Raw genomic sequence first — 20,421 nt, forward strand, 5'->3', positions numbered from 1 at the left:
CGAGCACCCGGCCCCTATAGCGAAAACCCCTCAAAAAAAAAAAAAAAAAAAAAAAAAGATTTTCATGGTTTTCTTCGTAAAGGCCTTTGACTTCCTTAGGTTAGGTTTATACCTAGGTATCATATATTTTGTGGCTATGAGAAAAGGGATTTCTTTCTTCAGATCTACTTGTTCACCTTGTTGTTTGTATATAGAAACGCTATAGATTTTTGGATTTTTATTTTGTATCCTGACACTTTACTGTATTCATTTATTAATTTGAGAAATTTTTTCATGGAAACCTTTGGGTCTTCTAAGTATAACATCATATTGTCTTCAAATGAAGGTATTTTCAACTCTTCTTTGCCTATTTGAATGCCTTTCATATTATTCTCTTTTCTGATTGCATTGGCTAAGACTTCCAGCACTATATTAAAAAGCAGCGGAGAAAGTGGGCAGCTTTGTCTAGTACCAGTTTTTAGTGGTAAAGCTTTTAGCTTTTTATCATTCAGTATAATATTAGTTATAGGTTTTTCATATATGACTTTTATTGTGTTGAGAAATGACCCTTCAACACCAATCTTTCTGGGAGTCTTAATCATAAAGGATGACACTTTCTCTTTATCAATTGAAATTATGATATGGTTTTTATCTTTCTTTCTGTTAATATGGTGTATTATATTTATGGTCTTGCATCCCTGGAATAAAGCCTACTTGGTCATGATGAATAATCTTTTTTTATATGTTGTTGGATACAATTTCCAAGTATCTTGTTGAGAATTTTTGCTTCTATATTCACCAGAGATATTGGTCTGTAGTTTTCCTTTTTTGTCAGGTCTTTATGTTTTAGGAATGAGGATGATGGAGGCTTCATAAAATAAATTTGGAAGGTTTCCTTCCTTTTAGATCTTTAGAAATAATTTGAGTAGAATGGGAGTTAATTATTCCTTAAAAGTTTTGTAGAATTCAGAAGTGAAGCCATCAGGACCTGGGTTTTTTCTTTGTCAGGAGGTTATTACTGATTTAACATCCTGGCTTGCTATGGGCTATTCAGGTTTTCTGTGTCCTCTTGATTCAATCTCAGTAGATTATATGCCTCCAGGAATTTGTCCATCTCCTCCATGTTCTCTTGTTTGTTGGCATATAGTCACTCATAATATCCTCTAATGCTGTTTTGTATTTCTGTTGTGTCTGTTGTAATGTTGCCTGTTTCATTATGTATTTGGTTTATCTGGTTACTTACTTTTTTTTTTTCTTTTTTTGGAGAGGTTTTTGCTATAGGGCACGTGCGCTCGCCAGAAAGAGAGAGACAGAGAGACAGAAAGCGAGAAATCACCCTCCAAGGGTGATGGCCACGCCACAATCCCTTCTCCTCCACTCTCCTCTTGGGATCTTGGGCACACACACACACATGCCCGGCGTGTTTTAAGCCACCGGGTCCGGAACGCGAACCATGGTCGACTTCGTGGGAGTCCAGCAACATAGCCATTACGCTAACTGCTGGTCCCCTCTTTTCTTCTCTTTTCTTTTTTTTTTTATCATTCTTGCTAATGGTGTGTGGATCTTGTTAATCTTTTCAAAGAGCTAGCTTTAGCTTTCATTTGTTTTCTGTATACTTCGTTTCTTTTCTTTTTTAAAAAAAAATGTTTAATTTTATTCATTCATTTATTTTAATTTGACTAGAGAGAGACAGAGATAGAGGGAAAGTGAGAAAGCAAGCCACCAGGCCCGGGACTTGAACCATGGTCAGCCATATGGGAGTGTTCAGCACCTTAACCACCTTGCCACCTGCTGGTTCCAGTTCATTTATTTTATATTTCATTTATTTCTGCTCAAATCCTTATTATTTCTTTTCATTTAGCATTTTGTTGTTGTTGTTTTTCCAATTCCTTGAGGCATGATGTTGGGCTGTCTATTTGCCACCGTTTCATCTTTTTTCTTTTACGTGCACTAATTGAGAAATTCATAGCAAAACTCATGTACTCATTATCACTTGTTTCCATAAATTTTTTGATTTCATACTTAATTTCTTCAGTAGTTAAGAAGTCATTCAGGAACCAGCAGTTGGCATAATGGCTATGTCGCTGGACTCCCACGTTGACCGAGGTCCAAGTCCTGGACCCAGTGGCTTAAACTCACACTGGTAATGTGTGTGTGTGTGTGCCCAAGATCCTGAGAGGAGAATGGAGGGAAGAGATTGCAACGTGAACATCCCCCGTGGGAGGTGATTTCTCACTTTCCGTCTCCCTGTCTCTGTCTTTTTGGCAAACGCACGCACCCCATAGCAAAAACCTCTAAAAAAAAAAAAAGAAAGAAAGTCATTCAGAAGTAGATTGTTTAGTTTCCATGTGTTTGTGTATTTTCGAGAATGATTGTTGAAATTAGTATCATGGTCTGAGAAGATGCCCGATGTAGTTTCTATGCCTTTGAATTTGTAAAGGCTTGATTTGTGACCTATCATATGGTCAATCTTTGGAAAGATTTCATGCCAGGGTGAGAAAAATGTATATTTTGTGGTCTTAGGGTGGAAAGTTCTATAGATGTCTGTCAATCCCTTTTGATTTATATTATCATTTATCCTGTATCTCTCTGTTTATTTTTTTGTCTAGAAGATCTGTCTAAAGGAGATAATGGGGTTTTGAGAGCCCCAACAATTACAGTCTTGCAACCTACCTCTCCTACTTTCTGCAGTCTTTCCTTCATGTATTTATGTGCTCGTGAGTTGGGTGCATAGATATTTAAAAATGTTATGGCTTCTTGATGAATTAGTCCATTTACTACTATATAATGCCCTTTTTTTGTCCATTCTTACAGTTTTTGTCTTAAAGCCTATTTTGTTTGTGATCTGTCTCAACTCCAGCCTTCTTTGATTTCCATTTGCATGGAATATCTTTTTCCAGCCTTTCACTTTTAGGCTATGTATGTCTTTGTCTATAAGGTGCATTTCTTGTAGGCAACAGATAGAGAGTTTCTGTTTTTTTTTGTTTTTGTTTTTGTTTTTCTTTTTTATCCATTCAGCCAGTCTGTATCTCTTGATTAGAGAATTTAATCCATTAATGTTCAATGTTATTATCGATATTTCCGGACCTGTTCCTATCATTAAGTGAGCCATTTTCTTGGGTCTTTTTGTTATTGTTGTTCTCTTCTATCTGTCCATCTGACTTCTTATTTTTTCTGATATAGCACTCCCTTCAGAATCTCTTGAAGAGCTGGTCTGAAGTTGGTAGATTCTTTCAGGTTTTGTTTATTTGAGGATGTTTTTAATTTGTTTTTCCCATATGAAAGATAATCTTTCCAGGTATAGTATTCTTGGTTGAAATTGTTTTTCATTGAACGCCTTGACTATATTTCCCCATTCTTTTCTTGCTTGCATTATTTCTGACAAGAGGTCCAATGATTAGCTTGATGGTATAACCTTTGTATGTAACTTTATGTTTCCCTCTCAGCTTGTCTGTAATTTTGGCCACTCTAGCTATGATGTGCCTTGACGAGGATCTTCTTGGGCTGATTATATTTGGGATCCTACGTATTTCTTGGGTCTGGATATTTGAATGCCTCTCTAGGTTTGGAAAGTTTTTTTCTAGGATTTCATGGAATACATGATTAATACCCATATGATTTTCTTCCTTTTCTGGGATACAAATATCCAGATGTTTGGGCACTTGATAGTATCTAGTATTTCTCATATATTATCCTCATTTTTCGTGGTTGTTTTTTCAGTCTTTTTGATAATATTTTCTAGGTCAGAGTTTTCATCTTCTACATTTGAGATTCGATTTGCATGATCTAATCTACTTTTAATACTTTTGAGGGAGGTTTTAATTTCCTGTATCACATTCTTCATCTCTAACAATTTCATTTGATTTTTTTTTTTTTTTAATGGTGTCTGTTTCTTCTTTCAAATTGTGAAAGGACTTCCTTATCTCCTGGAGCTCGCTGTCTCTTTTCTCTTGCATCTCATTTAGTTTGGTCACTACAAATGTCCTGAGTAGTTCATCCGACATTTCTACGACTTCTCTTATGTTGTCTATGAGTGATAAGGAATTGGTGTTTCTCCTTGGGGGGGAGACATATTCTTGGTTGCTCATATTTCTTTTTTTGGAGAGGTTTTTGCTGTGAGGTACGTGTGCTCGCCAGAAAAACATAGAGATAGAAAGCAAGAAATCATCCCCCAGTGGCGTTGGCCACACCGCAATCGCTTCTCCTCCATGCTCCTTTCGTGATCTTTGGAACTCATGCACGTGCGCCCAGCATGAGTTTAAGCCACCAGGTCAGGGACTCGAACTGCGGTCGACTACATGGGAGTCCAGCGACATAGCCATTATGCCAACTGCTGGTCCTGGTTGCTTATATTTCTTGTGCCTCTGCGATGGTTCCTAGTCATCTGGTGATCTATACATTCCTTCTTAAATTATTCAAGGTATCTCAGTATTCAAAGGTGTGCGGGAGTAGGAAATTGGCAGTCTCTCTTCTGCTCTGCCTCCTCGTTGATCACCAGCACCCTGCATTTTTGTCACTGGTCCCGAGTGTCCCAGAGTCCTCCCAGCTTCTAGGAGCAGATGCACCTGAAACTGTTTATATTGGCAGATACCTTTGCAGCTCTTGTCTAACTCATGTCCACTTTATGCCTGAACATTGCTCTGGCTCTGGGAATTCGACTTTGTGTTCCATTAGTGTCTCATGGAAAACCCAGCCTAAGGCAGACCCTGGTTCTTCAGATGGAAGCTGAAAATTTAATATATCACCACAATAAGAATAATTTCAAAGATTTTTACTTACAGATCTCTCAGTAGGGAGAGTGCAGTGAGTCGAGAGTGCAGTGAGTCAAGGGGGCAGTCTTCCATCCCTGGATCACACCGGGCAGGAATAAATTAGGTAGAGAGTACATGGCAGCTAGCAGTGCATACAAGGCAATAGGTTGTGGGTCACTTTACATTTATGGGCGGATGCCTGAATGGTATGTTTAAAGGAAGCAGCAGGAAAGTGAGGTTCCCTTTCTGCTGGGAAGGAGAGATATTGCTAAGGTCTTATCTCTGGTCACTGACTTGAGCCATTTGGGTGTGGAACTAGAAACACTGTCAAGGGTGACTGAGTCCTATTCCTGCTATGAGCAAGTGAAAACTGCATGCAACAAAAACGTATGTGACATGGAGGCCGAGGCAACAGTTCACAAGAGGAAGATCTATCTTTAGTGGGCATTCTGCCGTAAAGATGATCTTCCACTTCTCCCCATTTATTTATTCAGTGGCTCAAGTATAAATATTTTGTCAATATAGATTCACAATTCAGCCTTATTTGTTTAAATGGTATATAGATTGACCATTATTTTTCCAAATTTATTGAGGAATATTTATATATCATGTATGTATAAGTAAAGAATTCACCATTTCAGGTGTACAATTCAGTGATCTTTAGGAACTTTGCCAAGTGGAGTATCTACTATCATAATTCAGTTTAGATCATTTTCATCTCCCAAGTGAACTTCTCATGTAATTTAACATTAATCCTCATTCTTATTCCAAATTTACAGCAACCATCTACTGAATTTATATATACACTTGCCTACTCTGGATGTTGCACATAAGTGGAATCATACAATATGTACCCCTTTGGGCCTGGATTCTGTTTTTGTTTGTTTGTTTTTTAGTTTTATTTAGCTGTTACTCGTATATAATCTATAGTAATAGATACAAACAGATACAGATTGTTTAACAGGGTTTTTTGTTTTTGCATTTAGGTTTTTACCATAGGGCACGTGCACTCACCAGAGACAGAGAGAGGGAAGGTGAGAATTCACCTGCCTGTAGAGGATGGCTATGCCATAATTCCTTCTCTAGTCTCTTCTCAGCATTTCGAGCATGCATGTACATGTGCTGGTGCGATTTTTATTTTTCTTCCTTTTTTTAAAAAAAAATTATTTATTTAATTCCACTTGTTATTATTTTTTTAATTTGACCAGACAGAAACAGTGAGAGAGAGAAAGGGAAAGCGAGAAAGAAAGCCACCCAATCTAGTACTTGAACTGTGGTTAGCCCTGTGGAAATCTAGTGCCTTTAACCACTATGCCACCTGCCAGCCCTTCCAGTGTGATTTTCAAGCCAGGAGTTGAACTGTGGTTGGCCATAGAGACTCCAGCACCTTAATAAGCACACCACCTGCTGGTTCCAGGAATTTTTTTTTTAAATAACACTTTAAATTCAGTTTACAACAGCATTGGTAATACTATAAGATGATAGACACTGATTTATAGAACAAAACTTAATTGTTACTCAGGCTGATACAGTCCCACTAATATATAATGGGTTAACATGTATTATATACTTCAGTTGCAATCATAAAACTTTCACAACTGAGCCACTTGGCACTCAGGAAAGATTTAGATGTTCTAAAGTTTACTGAAATGAAATGTAAATTTTCTAAAAATACCCTTAGTAAGGAATCTGCCTGGCTTCTTGCACTGAGCATAATGTTTACAAGGCTCATTCATGTTGCAGCCTGTGTGAGTACTTCATTCTTTCCAATTTCTGAATGACATTCCGTTATATGGATATGCCATAATTTGTCTATCCATTTATCCACAAGAGGCCATTTTGGTTGTTTCCACTTTGGGGTTATTATGAATAATGCTATAGGTATACATGTGTTAACAGACAGCAAGCATTCATGTTGGCAAAAAACATTCCTGGCCACCTTTTCACATCTTTTTTTTTTTTTTTTTTCTGCCTTCCAAGGCACTTTCCAGGCACAATTCAGCTTTCCTGGGAATTTCATAACTCAGGACTCTGCACATTCCCTGAAGCAGAAGGAAAGATGACCCTGTTCAAGGTGAGTAAGGCTTGGCGTTTCTTGCTTTTCAAGTTCCGTTTTACTACTCACATTGTCACATTTTTGTCTATTTTGGGAAGACTCAAGACAGACAACAGCATTTGATGACGTGTCGTATGCTAAGGGCTTGTTTTGTCCCTTTTGATTCGACTTTGAATTTGATGTTAGTTTTTGTTTTCTTGTACCATTATTTATTTCATAGGGCAGAAAAAGTAATAGCAATGGAAACTTCAATACTCTGCTCACAAATAAACTATTTTTATCATTTCATGCTTTTTCTCATGTACATTTATAACCACATTTATATTGATGATATACATGTAATTTTTTTCTAACTTTTAAAGTACTTTGCCAGAGGAGGCATGCGCATTCTCCCAGAGAGAAACAGACAGACGGAGAGAGAAGGAGGAAGCATCCCCCATTAGGACATGGTCACACCGTAATCTTCTCCATTTCTCCAGGCTCTCAGGATTTGAGGCACACACATGCACTAGCATGTTTTTCAAGCTTCCAGGGTCAGGATTTTAATATCAGTTGACTGCGTGGGATCTTGCTTCGTATACACAGCACTTAACCTCTGTGCCATGGGGCTGGTCTGGGCCTCCTTTTTATTGGTGAGTGCTGACAGGGTTAAATTTTTTGCTTGACTGTGTCTGGTATGCTTCATTTGGAATTCTTGCCCAGGTTGCCTTGGCAGTCAGCCTGCAACAGCCCATTGTTATCCTCATGCCCTGAAGGCCTTTTTGACCAGCTGCTCTGGGCCGTTACACTGACAGGGTGGGTATAACATTTTTATCAGTAACAAGTATGTCTTGTTATTGATGAAAGTAGTGAAAAGTTACAGAAAAAATTAATGTCCCTTTTCCTATTTAGCATGTCGTAGTGCTTTTTGTTGAAGCACTGGGGACCTTAGATGCCAGGCAGGGGTGAATATGCCCCACTGAGAGGGCTCAGTTTTTATCTTTGGGGGAGCATAGCTCTTTGGGCAGTACAGATGTTCTATGCCACAAGCAGTCAAGACATCAGTGCCTATAATGCACTCAGTGGTGGGAACTGTGGTCACCAGCACCCAACATGGCCCTAAAGGTCCTAACCACAAGTGGATTAGTACACGGGTCACCACATTTGTCTCCTAGCTTATGATACTAGTTTAATTATTCCCTGAGAGGGGAATAATTTCAAAAACTCAAGAAAAGTCTGAACTCTTTTCTTTTTCCTTTTATTTTGACAATAGTAGCAAGATACTGACCTCTGGTGAGGATCCAGAGACCTTGACTCTATTCTTAATTGTACCATTCCTTTTAAGACAGAAAACCTCTTCCATTCTCCCTCATTAACTGCCCTGTATAGCTGAAATAACGTATCTTTTGGTTTCGTCCCTCCGTTTATCTTTTAGATAGGGAGCCCTCCTTTCTTTTTTTTCCTTTTTTTTTTTTTTTTTTTGCTATTGGGCGCGTGTGCTCACCAGAGAGAGACAGAGAGATAGAAGGCGAGAAATCACCCCCCAGGGGGGATGGCCATGCCGCAATTCCTTCTCCTCCATTCTCCTCTCAGGATCTTGGATCTTGGACGCACGCACATACACCCAGCGTGAGTTTAAGCCACTGGGTCCGGGACTCAAACTGCAGTCGGCCACATGGGAGTTCAGCAACATAGCCATTATACTAACTGCTGGTCCCTGGAGCCCTCCTTTCTGTGGAGGTCCATGTCCCTTGTGTGATTTCCCTTTCAGATAGCTCAAGGACTATATGAGGACCATTTTCTTTTCCCCTCTCAGGATCCTCAGAGCTCTATTTGAGTACCCACTTCCTGAGTTCTCTGACACCGGGAATGGGTGATCACATAAGTGCTTGAGAACCAGGGGACTGTGTGCTCCCATTTCCATATTCCATGTTCTCTGACACATCTGCTGGGGATGGGGGTGACCTGTGTCCCATTTATCACCCTTCCTTCCCCATTAAATCATCCAATTGCATGTCCATCACATGGGTGGGTACCAGAGGTATTGCCCTTCTCCTTTCACCAAGCCATGGTTGTGTCCAATCAGATGTTCTTCACTGTGCTCTTCTGCGGAGCAGGTTTACTGTTACCAACTTGTATGAGTCCAGGGAAACAGCACACTCATATGCAACAAGTTACATGAAGCAGGTGTATTACAGACAGGCAGTAAGGGACAAAAGAAGTTTAGGGTTCATTGTAAGCCAGTCCTCCAAAGGCCCAAGAAAGCTGCCTGGAGCTGATAGTGTCTGGATAGTACATGCCTCTCTAGTGCCATAGCTGAAAGGCACCCTTAAAGGCAGCCCATCTGCATTATGTAACTCAGGGGCACCAAGACTCACTGGCAGTTCTTCCCTAACTCAAAATGTTATATTTCTAAGGAGGAACAGGAATAAGGCCAAGCCTGTTTCAGGCAGTTCCCCCTACATCAGCATATTGCATTCCAAGCACATTCCATGGTTATTCTTGAAGCTAAAGGCAGGGAGGTGGAGAGAGCTGGGTGAGTCCAAGGCTACCCTGGAAACTGTCCTGCAGTTACCATAAGCTTGTTAATTTGGCAGACATTAAAGAAAAGCAATAATATCCAGGGTTTGATTTCAAAAGAGAACAGGGGGTGTTATCAGACATGGTTGGGATTAAATTGCCAAGTATTGCTGGAGAATTGGCAAGATTCGTAGAAACATAAATATGTGTAGCCCAGGAGTCTGATTGAGATGTCTAGAGGGTTACTTATAAGTAGAATAAATGAGTACACAAAGAGAAAATACAGGACATTTCTGTAAACATTGCACTTTTATGGATGCTCAGAAAAAAAATCAGCGTGTCATTGTTGGGATACACACAGAAAAAGTGGGAAATCTACAAGTTAATTCAAGTCTCTCAAAATTCAGAGCAACTCTCTACCCATTGTCTCTGCCTGCTCAGTGTTGCCCCTTTTAATAGACATTGTTATAATATTGAGGTTCCTTGTATTTGATGTAGGAGGTGGTAACATTTAAGGATGTGGCTGTGGTCTTCACTGAGGAGGAGCTTGGTCTTCTGGACTCCGCCCAGAGGAAGCTGTACCAAGATGTGATGCTGGAGAACTTTAAGAACCTGCTCTCAGTGGGTGAGGATGGGCACCTTTAATGGAGTGTCAGCCCCCTCAGAGTAGCTTTGTATCCTTAGGTGTCTAAGTTTGAGTATGCAGTGAGAACCTAAGTTTCCAGTAGATTTTACCTAGAACTTACTGGGTTTAAGCCTATGACTTTGCACATTCACAGGACATCCTCCGTTCCAACGAGATACATTCCACTTCATAAGGGAAGAAAAGTTTGGGATGATGAAGGCAATGACCCAAAGAGAAGGAAACTCAGGTAAGAGCCCAGCAGTTGTGAATCCTTGTAGGTTACTCTCCCATCTGTTCTACTTCTCTCCATGCCTGTCTCCATCACCCTGGTCTAAATTCCCAAATTACTATTGTGGATTATTAATATCAGCTTTCAACCAGGTACATTGCTCCCACCCTTCCCATCCTGAAATCTCTTCTTGTAGCAACCTACATCATCATTAGTAGATAGGTCAGATTGTCATTCCTCTGCTCAAAACTATTTATAGCTCCTAATTTTTCTTAATGTTAAAACCACCTTAAGTCCCCTGTGATCTTTTATTTATCTGTCCTCTTCCCCCCCCCACCCTATCCTAGCCTCTCTAACTGCATCTGTCCTCTCCCTCTTGCTCCATCTTTTCCAGTCCCACGTCCTCCCTATTTTTTCTCAGACCTGCCAAGGATAGTGTATTTCCTATTGCTGCTGTAAAAAATTACCACAGACTTAGCATATTAAGCAACAAAAATTTATTATCTTTCAGTTCTTTTTTTCCCCCCTTTGGAGAGGTTTTTGCTATAGGGCACGTGCGTGCTCCAGAAAGACAGAGAGAGACTGAGACAGAAAGCGAGAAATCACACCCCCAGGGGGGATGGTCATGCCGCAATCCCTTCTCCTCCATTCTCTTCTCGGGATCTTGGGCACGCATGCACACGCACCTGGCGTGAGTTTAAGTCACCAGGTCTGGGACTCGAATCACGGTTTACAACATGGGAGTCTAGTGACATAACCATTACGCTAACTGCTGGTTCCTATCTTCCAGTTCTTTAGGCCTGAGGTCTTACACATCCCATTAGGTAAAAATCAAAGTGTTTCTAGGACTGTTTTTTTCTGGATGTTGTTGGGGAAAAACTTTCACTTTGGTTTACTGCCTACAGTCCCTTTGGTCCCTTTTTGTTTTGTGCTTGCTAGAGAGAGACTCTTAGAGAGAGTCTCCCATGGGGCATGGCCATACTGCAGTCTCTTTTCTATTCTCCTCTCAGAATTTCATAAATGCACATGTGCCTAGCATGTTTTTTAAGCTGCTTGCAAGTTCTTCATCCATGAAGTTGGCCATGTGGGATCCAGAGCCTTAACCACCATGCCATGAGTTAGCCCACAGTCCATATTTTGGTACAGAAAATTTTTAAATCTATGTGCATTTTTTTTCATAATCTGCATTTCCACAAACTATCTGAATCTTATTCATTTTTGCTTATTGATCACCTTTCCTTGGAGTATAATCTCTAGGAGGAGGATTTTACTTGTTTTCAACCCCCAGTACCTATAAACATGTTACATTACATAGTAAGGGGAATGTGTATTGTGCAAGAGTCTTACGCAGGGATATTTGGAATATGTAGATAAACATTCCTAGGTGTGTGATATTTAGGATTATGCAGATTTTAACTAACTACAAAGTTTATAGAGACAGTTTGCATAAGACTGCCCTCTTTTACATCAACTACAAATTTGGGGGTTTCCCAAAACTATCTTCACTTTCGGTAATTCACTAGAGGTACTCTGAGAAGTCACTGAATGCTTTTACAGATTTTAACAGGGAAAAGATACACATTACAGTTAGCTAAGAGAAAAATCACATAGGGACCAACAGTTGGCATAATGGCTATGTTGCTGGACTCCCATGTAGTTGACCACAGTTTGAGTCCTGGATCCGGTGGCTTAACCTCATGCCGGGCACGTGTGCCCGGCCCTTATCTGTTTTAAGGATAAGGGTGATAGAGGCTTCATAGAATGAATTAGGGAGAGATTGACCCTTTTGGATCTTTAGAAATAACTTGAGCAGAATGGGGGTTAACTCTTCTTTAAAAGTTTTGTAGAATTCAGAAGTGAAGCCATCAGGGCCAGGGCTTTTCTTTGTTGGGAGGTTATTACTGATTCAATCTCCTGGCTTGTTATGGGCCTATTCAGACTTTATATCCTTCTGGCTCAATCTCGGTAGATTATATGTGTCCAGGAATTTGTCATCTCATCCAGATTTTCTTGTTTCTTGGCATATAGTTGTTCATAGTATCCTCTAATGATGTTTTATATTTCTACTTTGCCTGTTGTTATATTGCCTGCTTCATTGCAGATTTGATTCACCTGGTTCCTTTTTCTCTTCTTGATAAGTCTCACTAGTGGTGTATCGATTTTGTTTATCTTTTCAAAGAACTAGCTTTTACTTTCATCTATTTTCTGTATAGTACATTTATTTTCTATTTCATTTACTGCTGCTTGTATCTTTATTATTTCCTTTGTCCTGGAGTTTTTTGGATATTTTTACTGTTGCTTTTCCAATTCTCTGAGGCATGACGTTAGGTGATCCATTAGCCTTCTTTCTGTCTTCCTCTTATGGGCGCTAATTGCTATGAACTTCCCTCTTATAACTGCTTTTCCAGTGTTCCAAAGATTATGGAAACTCATGTCCTCATTGTCATTGGCTTTCATGAATCTTTTTATTTCAGTCTTTATTTCTTCAGTAGTTGTGAAGTCATTCAGGAGTAGGTTATTTAGTTTCCACGTATTTGAGGATTTTTCTTGAAATTAAAATCAAGTTTTATTCTGTCATGGTCAGAGAAGATGCTGGATATAGTTTCTATGCCTTTGAATCTGTAAAGGCTTGTCTTGTGCCCTATCATGTGGTTAATCTTGGAAAAGTTTCCATGTGGAGGCGAAAAAACGTGTACCTCATGATTTTTGCTTTTTTTTTTTTGTATAGGTTTTATTTCTATAGGGTGTGTAAGTCGACTACATGGGAGTCCAGCGACATAGCCATTACTCTAACTGCTGGCCTCATGATTTTTGGGTGGAAGGTTCTATAGATGTCTGTTAAGTCTATTAGATTTATGGTGTCATTTAGATCCTTTATCTCTTTACCTATTTGTTGTCTAGATGATCTGTCCAGAGGTGATAGTGGGGTGTTGAGATCTCCAACAATTAGTGTGTTCAGTCTATCTCTCCTTTTAGATCTAAGTTTTTCCTTTATGTATTTGGGTGCTCCTGTGTTAAGTGCATAGATATTTATAAGCATTATATCTTCTTTCTTGATCAATTGACCCTTTAACTACAATATAGTACCCTTCTTTGTCTCTTTGAACAGTTTTTGTTTTAAAGCCTATTTTGTCGGAAATTAGTATCGCAACTCCAGTTCTTCTTTGATTCTCATTTGCATGGAAAACCTTTTTCCAACCCTTCACTTTTAGTCTGTGTGTGTCTTTTTTCTATTATGAGAGGTTTTTGCTATAGGGCATGTGTGCTCGCCAGACAGACAGAGACAAAGAGACAGAAAGTGAGAAATCACCCCCCACCCCTGAGGGGGGATGGCCATGCCACAATCCCTTCTTCTTCATTCTTGGGATCTTGGTCATGCATGCACACGCGCCCAGTGTGAGTTTAAGCTGCCAGGTCTGGGACTCAAACCATGGTGCACTACATGGGGGTCCAGCGACATAAACATTATGCTAACTGCTGGTCCCCTAATCAACTTTTAATACTTTTGGGAGAGTTTTTGTTTTCTTATATTATATGGATTTCACCTCTAATAGTTCCATCTGATTCTTTCTTAGAGTGTCCATTTCTTCTTTCATATCATGGAAGGACGTCCTAATCTCCTGTAGTTCATTGTTTCTTTTCTGTTCCAGCTCCTAGAATTTTGTCACCATAAATATTCTAAATTATTTCTCTGATATTTTGGTAACTTCCTCTGTTTTTTTCAAGAGATGTGGGAGAGTTATTTTGTTCTTTTGATGGAGACATATTTCCTGTTTTATTCAGACCTGAGGTTCTTCTTCTACTTCTAGCTGTTTGAAGATGTATTCACTTTGGAATACCTTTTAGGAGAATGTTTCTTCGACTGGGAACAAGTGGGTTTCCCTTTCGCTGTGGATTGTTATGTGCCAAAGTCTCTCTTCTGTTGTGTTTAGCAATGTGGTCTCAAGAGGAGTATTCTATTCAGGTGGGTGAAGAGCAGAATCTCCTTCTTTGCAGGTGGTTCAGTAAAAGGGAGGCTCCCAGAGAACCTTACAATACTAAGGTATTTCAGAACTGTGAATCTAGACCTGTCTAGTCCCTCTGGGAGGGTGGAGATGAGGAGGAAGGGACAATATAAGAGGGAAGAAAAGAATACGAAGGAGAATAAAGAAAAAAACACGTGCTGCACTAGCAAGGCTGGGAATGGAACTGGGGCTCTGCTGGAGAGTAGAGGCCAGTCTGTGGGACAAGGAGGAATAGGAAATTAACAAAAGAAAGAACAAAAAAACCTGTGTACCTTTCTGAGAGGTGAGCGCTCTGGGGTTGGGAGAGCTTGCTGGAGCTGAGGCTGGAGCCAGTGGTGGCCCTGCCTCAACGTCCCTTACTGGCCACAGGGCTGGTGATGGAACTGGGGCTCTGCTGGAGAGCAGAGGCCAGTCTTTCTGAGAGGGGAGCGCTCTGGGGTTGGGAGAGCTAGCTGGAGCTGAGGCTGGGGCCAGTGGTGACCCTGCCTCAAAGTCCCTTGCTGACCATAGGGCTGGAGATCAAGGGTAGCTTTTAAATGACTATTCCTACAGCAAGGAAAGGAAATTTTTTTCCTTTAAAAATTGCCTCAGATATATGTTTAAACTTTTATTTGAAGAGTATATTGAAAAAAACCTCCAGATGTTTAGACATTTTTGTATGTTTAGAAACTTTGGAATATCAGTATGGATAAACCTTTTAGAAGACATATTGTTAATCTTTTTTTTTTTTTTTTTTTTTGAGAGATTTTCACTGTAGGGCGCGTGCGCTCGCCAGACAGACAGAGAGAGACATAGAGACAGAAAGCGAGAAATCACCCCCCAGGGGGGATGGTCACGCCGCAATCCCTTCTCCTCCATTCTCCTCTCGGGATCTTGGGCACGCACGCACATGCGCCCGGCGTGAGTTTTAAGCCACCGGGTCCGGGACGCGAACCGCGGTCGACTACGTGGGAGTCCAGCGACATAGCCATTACGCTAACTGCTGGTTCCCTGTTAATCTTAAATTATATTAGAAATGGTCAAGAGTTTATAAAAGTTGCCACTCCATTTAATGTCTATCAACATAGAAAAATAAGATTAGGTATATATGATATACAGAATACCTAAGAATAATTTGAATATGTAAATGCAGACATTTCACAGTGTTTGATAAATTGGATATATAACATGAACCCATACTGCAAAGTATTTGATTATTTTACTGTTTCTCCTTAAAGTTCTTATGATTCATATTTTATCCTTTTTTATATCTATATAACTTATTAACTACCAAAGATATTATCCATGATTCTGTATTGACCTTCAAATTCCATAGATTGAACAATAGATAATCAGTCTGTGTTACATAATCATTATTTATAATTCAGTCTTTGGCTTCTAAATTGTATCTCATGTAGGAAACTTGGTATAGTCTAAAGGGTCTCATTAATGTTTAATAAGGAGTAGCTAACAAGATCCACCTCTTGATTTCTCTAAGCATGCAAACCAGAGGCCATGATATACAATACAAAAGACAGACTGCACCTTTTCTGGTTCTGTTAAATTCTTATCTTCTCTCCTAAGTGTGAAATCTTAAAAACTTGAGAGAAAGCCTTTAGCTGTTCACATTTCTGTATTCTCTGTCCTTACAGCAGACAAGATCCAAAGAGAGATGGAGACTGTTCCTGAAACAGGACCACATGAAGAACTTTCCTGTGGGGAAATCTGGCAACAAGTTGCAAGTGACTTAACCAAGTGTCAAGATTCCCTGATAAATAGTTCTTCATTCCCCGAATTAGGTGATACATGCTGTGAGGGTAGAGCAGGATTATTAATAACTCCCACAGGGGAGAAACCATACCAGTGCAATGAGAGTAAAAAGCCCTTCAGTAATATGTCCAACTTAGATCTTCATCAGCAATTATACTCAGAAGGGAAATCTCATACATGCTATGAGTGTGAGGAAAGCTTCTATTACAGCTCAGCTCTTCGTATTCATCAGCGAGTTCACATGGGAGAGAAATGCTGTAAGTGTGATGAGTGTGGAAAGGAATTCAGTCAGAGCTCACATCTGCAAACTCATCAGAAAGTCCATACTGTAGAGAAACCATTCAAATGTGAGGATTGTGGGAAGGGCTTCAGTCGTAGATCAACACTTACAGATCATTGCAAGTTACACACAGGACAAAAACCTCACAGTTGTGAGGAATGTGGAAGAGCATTCACCTATGCATCCAATCTTCATGAACACCAGAAGATCCACACTGGGGAGAAGCCGTTCAAATGTGATATATGTGGAAAGGACTTCCGTCGTAGATCAGCACTTAATAATCATTGCAGGGTCCATACGGGGGAGAAACCATACAAATGTGAGAACTGTGGGAAGCATTTCAGTTGTAATTCAAATCTTCATATCCATCAGAGGGTCCACACAGGAGAGAAACCTTACAAGTGTGAAGAATGTGGTAAGTGCTTTATTCACCCTTCACAATTTCAGACCCATCGGAGAATCCACACTGGAGAGAAACCATACATATGTAAAATATGTGGTAAGGGCTTCATTTACAGTTCAGGTTTTCAGGCCCATCAGGGAATCCACACTGGAGAGAAACCATACAAATGTGAGGAGTGTGGGAAGAGCTTCAGGAGGAAAATCCATTACAGAGTTCATCTGGTAATCCACACAGGAGAAAAACCCTATAAATGTGAGGTATGTGGAAAAGGCTTTCGTCAGAGTTCATATCTTAAAATCCATTTGAAAGCTCACAGTGTAGAGAAACCTTATAAGTGTGAGGAGTGTGGTCAGGGATTCAATCAGAATTCGCGCCTTCAGATTCACTATCTGATCCATACTGGTGAGAAACCCTACAAATGTGAAGAGTGTGGAAAAGGATTCAATCGTAGAGCAGATCTTAAAAGTCACTGTAGGATCCATACAGGAGAGAAACCATATACTTGTGAGGAATGTGGGAAGGTCTTCAGTCAGGCCTCACATCTTCTGACGCATCAGAGAATCCACAGTGGAGAAAAACCATTCAGATGTGACGAGTGTGGGAAGAACTTTGGTCGGAGTGCACACCTTCAAGCCCATCAAAAAGTCCACACTGGAGAAAAGCCATACAAATGTAAGGAGTGTGGGAAGGGCTTCAAATGGAGCTTGAATCTTGGCATGCATCAGAGGGTCCACACAGGAGAGAAACCATATAAGTGTGGGGAGTGTGGGAAGTACTTCAGTCGGGCCTCAAGTCTTCAGCTTCATCAGAGTGTGCACACTGGAGAAAAACCGTACAAATGTGACGTGTGTGGTAAAGTCTTCAGTCTGTCCTCACAGCTTCAGTATCATAAACGGGTTCACACAGGAGAGAAACCTTACAACTGTGAAAACTGTGGTAAAAAGTTCAGTTGGCGATCAAATCTTGTAAGTCATCAGAAAATTCATGCTGGAGATAAATGTGATGAAAGTGATGAGAGTGGTAAGTACATCAGAGAATTGTTAGAGGAAGGAAAGTCTACTAAGTGATATTTTTGAAAAACTCAATGGGCCAGCAGGTGGTGTGATGGTTGGGGCACTTGACTCCCACATTGCTGACTGCAGTTCAAGTCCTGGACCTGGAGGCTTAAGAGTCACTGCCAGGCTCATGTGCATGCATGCCCAAAATCCCAGGAGGAGAAGGGATTGCAGCATGGCTATTCCCCTGACCAGGGTGGGGGTGAGGGTGGGGCAGAGGGTGGATTTTTCACTTTTGTCTCTGGTGAGCACACATGCTGTATAGTAAAAACCTTTAAAAAAAAAAAAGCTCAAAACCTCACATATATCATGAATTTTTGTAATCATTAGGTTTCGTAGGAGAGAACATGTTCATTTTTCTATAAATGTGTGTTGAAAGAGTAGCTTAAGCTATCCCAGTGGGCCAGAGATCATACAGCTGTTACAGTAAGGGCTTCAGTCATAACTTTTATCAGATGTCACTTAGGAGATAAGGCTAGGAAGAAAACGAGTTTGGTTCATCCTTTAACAAAGGTACAGTGATGGGCATGCCAGAATAGATTGCCACTAGACTGTAAGCTCTGTGGCAGCAGGAACTTGCCTGCTGAATCTATACAAGTTCAACATTCAAATTAATTAGTGCTTGCAGGTCTGCTCAGTATTTGCTTGTTAAATCAAGCAAAAAAGAGAATGCACGTTATTTGAAAATTGTATCCAGAGGAAGAAACCTGCAAAATAACATCCAGACAATTGACTATTTGCTGAAATGCTTGAAATCACTGGATGCTGCAATCCACAATGTTAATGTGGTATTACCATTATGATTGACTCATGGATTGCCCTATCTACTATAATTGATGTCTTCCTCCAACATATGTTCTTAAGTTTTCTATTATCTGGGCCTTATCTAATTTACCAAGAGTTGGGTACAACGTTAAGTTGTGCTATCTTTTTTTTGGAGAGGTTTTTGCTATAGGGCACGTGCACTCAGCAGACAGAGAGAGACAGAGACAGAAAGTGAGAAATCACCCCCCAGGGGGGAATGGCCACGCCGCAATCCCTTCTCCGCAATCCTTTCTCCGTTCTCTCGGGATCTTGGGCACGTACGCACATGCGCCCGGCGTGAGTTTTAAGCCACCGGGTCCGGGACGCAAACCACGGTCAACTACATGGGAGTCCAGTGACAATAGCCATTATGGTAACTGCTGGTCCCTAAGTTGTACTATCTTTTGTGAATGTTATGACAGTGCAGGCTGAAAAATTTCTGTTGACCTTACAACAGGCTACTGAATTTACATAATTGATTTTTATTCCATCGATGTTAAGACAAGTGTTTAACACTTTAAAAGTTTCAAAAGTAGTTACCAGTGACAAGAAAATATCTTTATAAATGTTGAATTTATTACCAGTTTCTAATTTTCTACATTTCCATTTATACTTTAAAATGGTTGCCTTTTAACTAGTGTGACATTTTCTCATGAAAACTTCTCAGATAAGGGCTAAACCATATATTTTCCCCATACCCATGAAGCAGGTCATCAAGAAAACATGCAGAAATATGATAATTTCTTCAAAAGTACCATGGTAGTATTGATATTTATGATTCTCTCTCTCTCTTAGGTTTTTGCTGTAGGGCATATGTGCTCACCAGACAGACAGAGAGAGGGTGGGAAATCAACCCCCACAGGGGGGATGGCCATGCCACAATCCCTTCTCCTTTGTCCACTTAGGATTTGGGGCATGTACACACTGGCACCTGGTGTGATTTTAAAGTTGCCAGTTCGGGACCTGAACTACAGTTGGTCATGTGAGAGTCTAGCACCTTAACTACCATGCCACCTGCTGGCCCTGTTGGTGCTCTTTCTTTTCTTCTTCTTCTTCTTTTTTAATTGTCAGAGGACATGTGTGCTTACCAGAGACAGGGAAGGAGAGAGAGAGAAACAGACAGACAGCACCCCTTCCTAAATAAGGTATGGCAAACCACAATTCCTTTTCCTCCATTTCTCCATTCCATTGGGATTTTGGACATGCACGTACATGTGCCAAAATGTTTTTCAAGTCACTGGGGCTGGGCTTCGAACCATAGTTGGCCATGTTGCATCTGGCTTCCAATGCACAGCACTTTAGCCACTACATTAAGCGGCTCGTCCTACAATGCTTTTTCTTATTGGTAGCAGTAAAACATGATTGGGAAAAGGAATATTCATCAGAATATAGTTTGTGCCAGAGGCCATGCAGCCAACACAGGCAGAACATAAAGAGCTGCCTCTCATGTCTAAGCAAGGTTTGGCTGAAAAGAGCTGGAAGCAAGGCTACAACTAAGAGCTCAAGGTTTCAACTGTGTTGTACTGGTTTGTGCTTTCAATCTCTCTTCCATGGGTTTTACTGTCATTATGGTACCCCAGTACCCGTAAGGGTAAAAAAACACTCCCAGCCTTACTGTAACTTTTAAAGTAAAACTAACTAATAATCCTGAAAGAATACAAACCCCTAAGGCAGTGGCTATTGGGAATTATTTGGTGAGACTCACCCCACCTGCCTGTGTTAGGCTAAATTAGTATATGTTAGGCTGAGTTAGTATAAGCCAAATTAGCAAAATTAGCATATGTAGGTTAAGTTTAGACTAATTTTGTGTAAACACCCCTTGTTAGGGCTACAGGCTGAGTTAGCTTATGTTAGGCCTAGTTAGCATATCCACCACCATGACAGGGATTCAAAGATGGGGCACAGGAATTTGCTAATTAATAGGAATTCAGCAAACAAGATGTAGGAATTCCAGAGTTATCAGAGGAAGGGCAGGTCTGGCTGGCAG

At 40.3% G+C, this 20,421-nt stretch overlaps 1 protein-coding gene across 3 annotated transcripts in view; it reads left to right on the forward strand.

The window, feature by feature from the left end:
• The window catches only part of LOC102469635 (zinc finger protein 45), a 77,553-nt gene extending 59,825 nt beyond the window's left edge, over positions 1-17,728 (forward strand). For 2 of the 3 annotated variants that reach the window (XM_027766837.1, XM_027766841.1), the window contains exons 2-5: positions 6,711-6,804; positions 9,784-9,910; positions 10,065-10,157; positions 15,775-17,728. In XM_027766837.1, the coding sequence (XP_027622638.1) occupies positions 6,790-6,804; positions 9,784-9,910; positions 10,065-10,157; positions 15,775-17,642 (2,103 nt within the window). In that variant the 5' untranslated portion in view covers positions 6,711-6,789 and the 3' untranslated portion in view covers positions 17,643-17,728. The remainder of the gene's footprint in view (positions 1-6,710; positions 6,805-9,783; positions 9,911-10,064; positions 10,158-15,774) is intronic. The other variant, XM_014582907.2, reaches the window with a different exon arrangement.
• The last annotated feature ends 2,693 nt before the right edge of the window (positions 17,729-20,421 follow it).

Source organism: Tupaia chinensis, unplaced genomic scaffold (assembly GCF_000334495.1).
Source record: "Tupaia chinensis unplaced genomic scaffold, TupChi_1.0 Scaffold000067_1, whole genome shotgun sequence".
In the NCBI taxonomy this organism is placed as follows: Eukaryota; Metazoa; Chordata; class Mammalia; order Scandentia; family Tupaiidae; genus Tupaia; species Tupaia belangeri.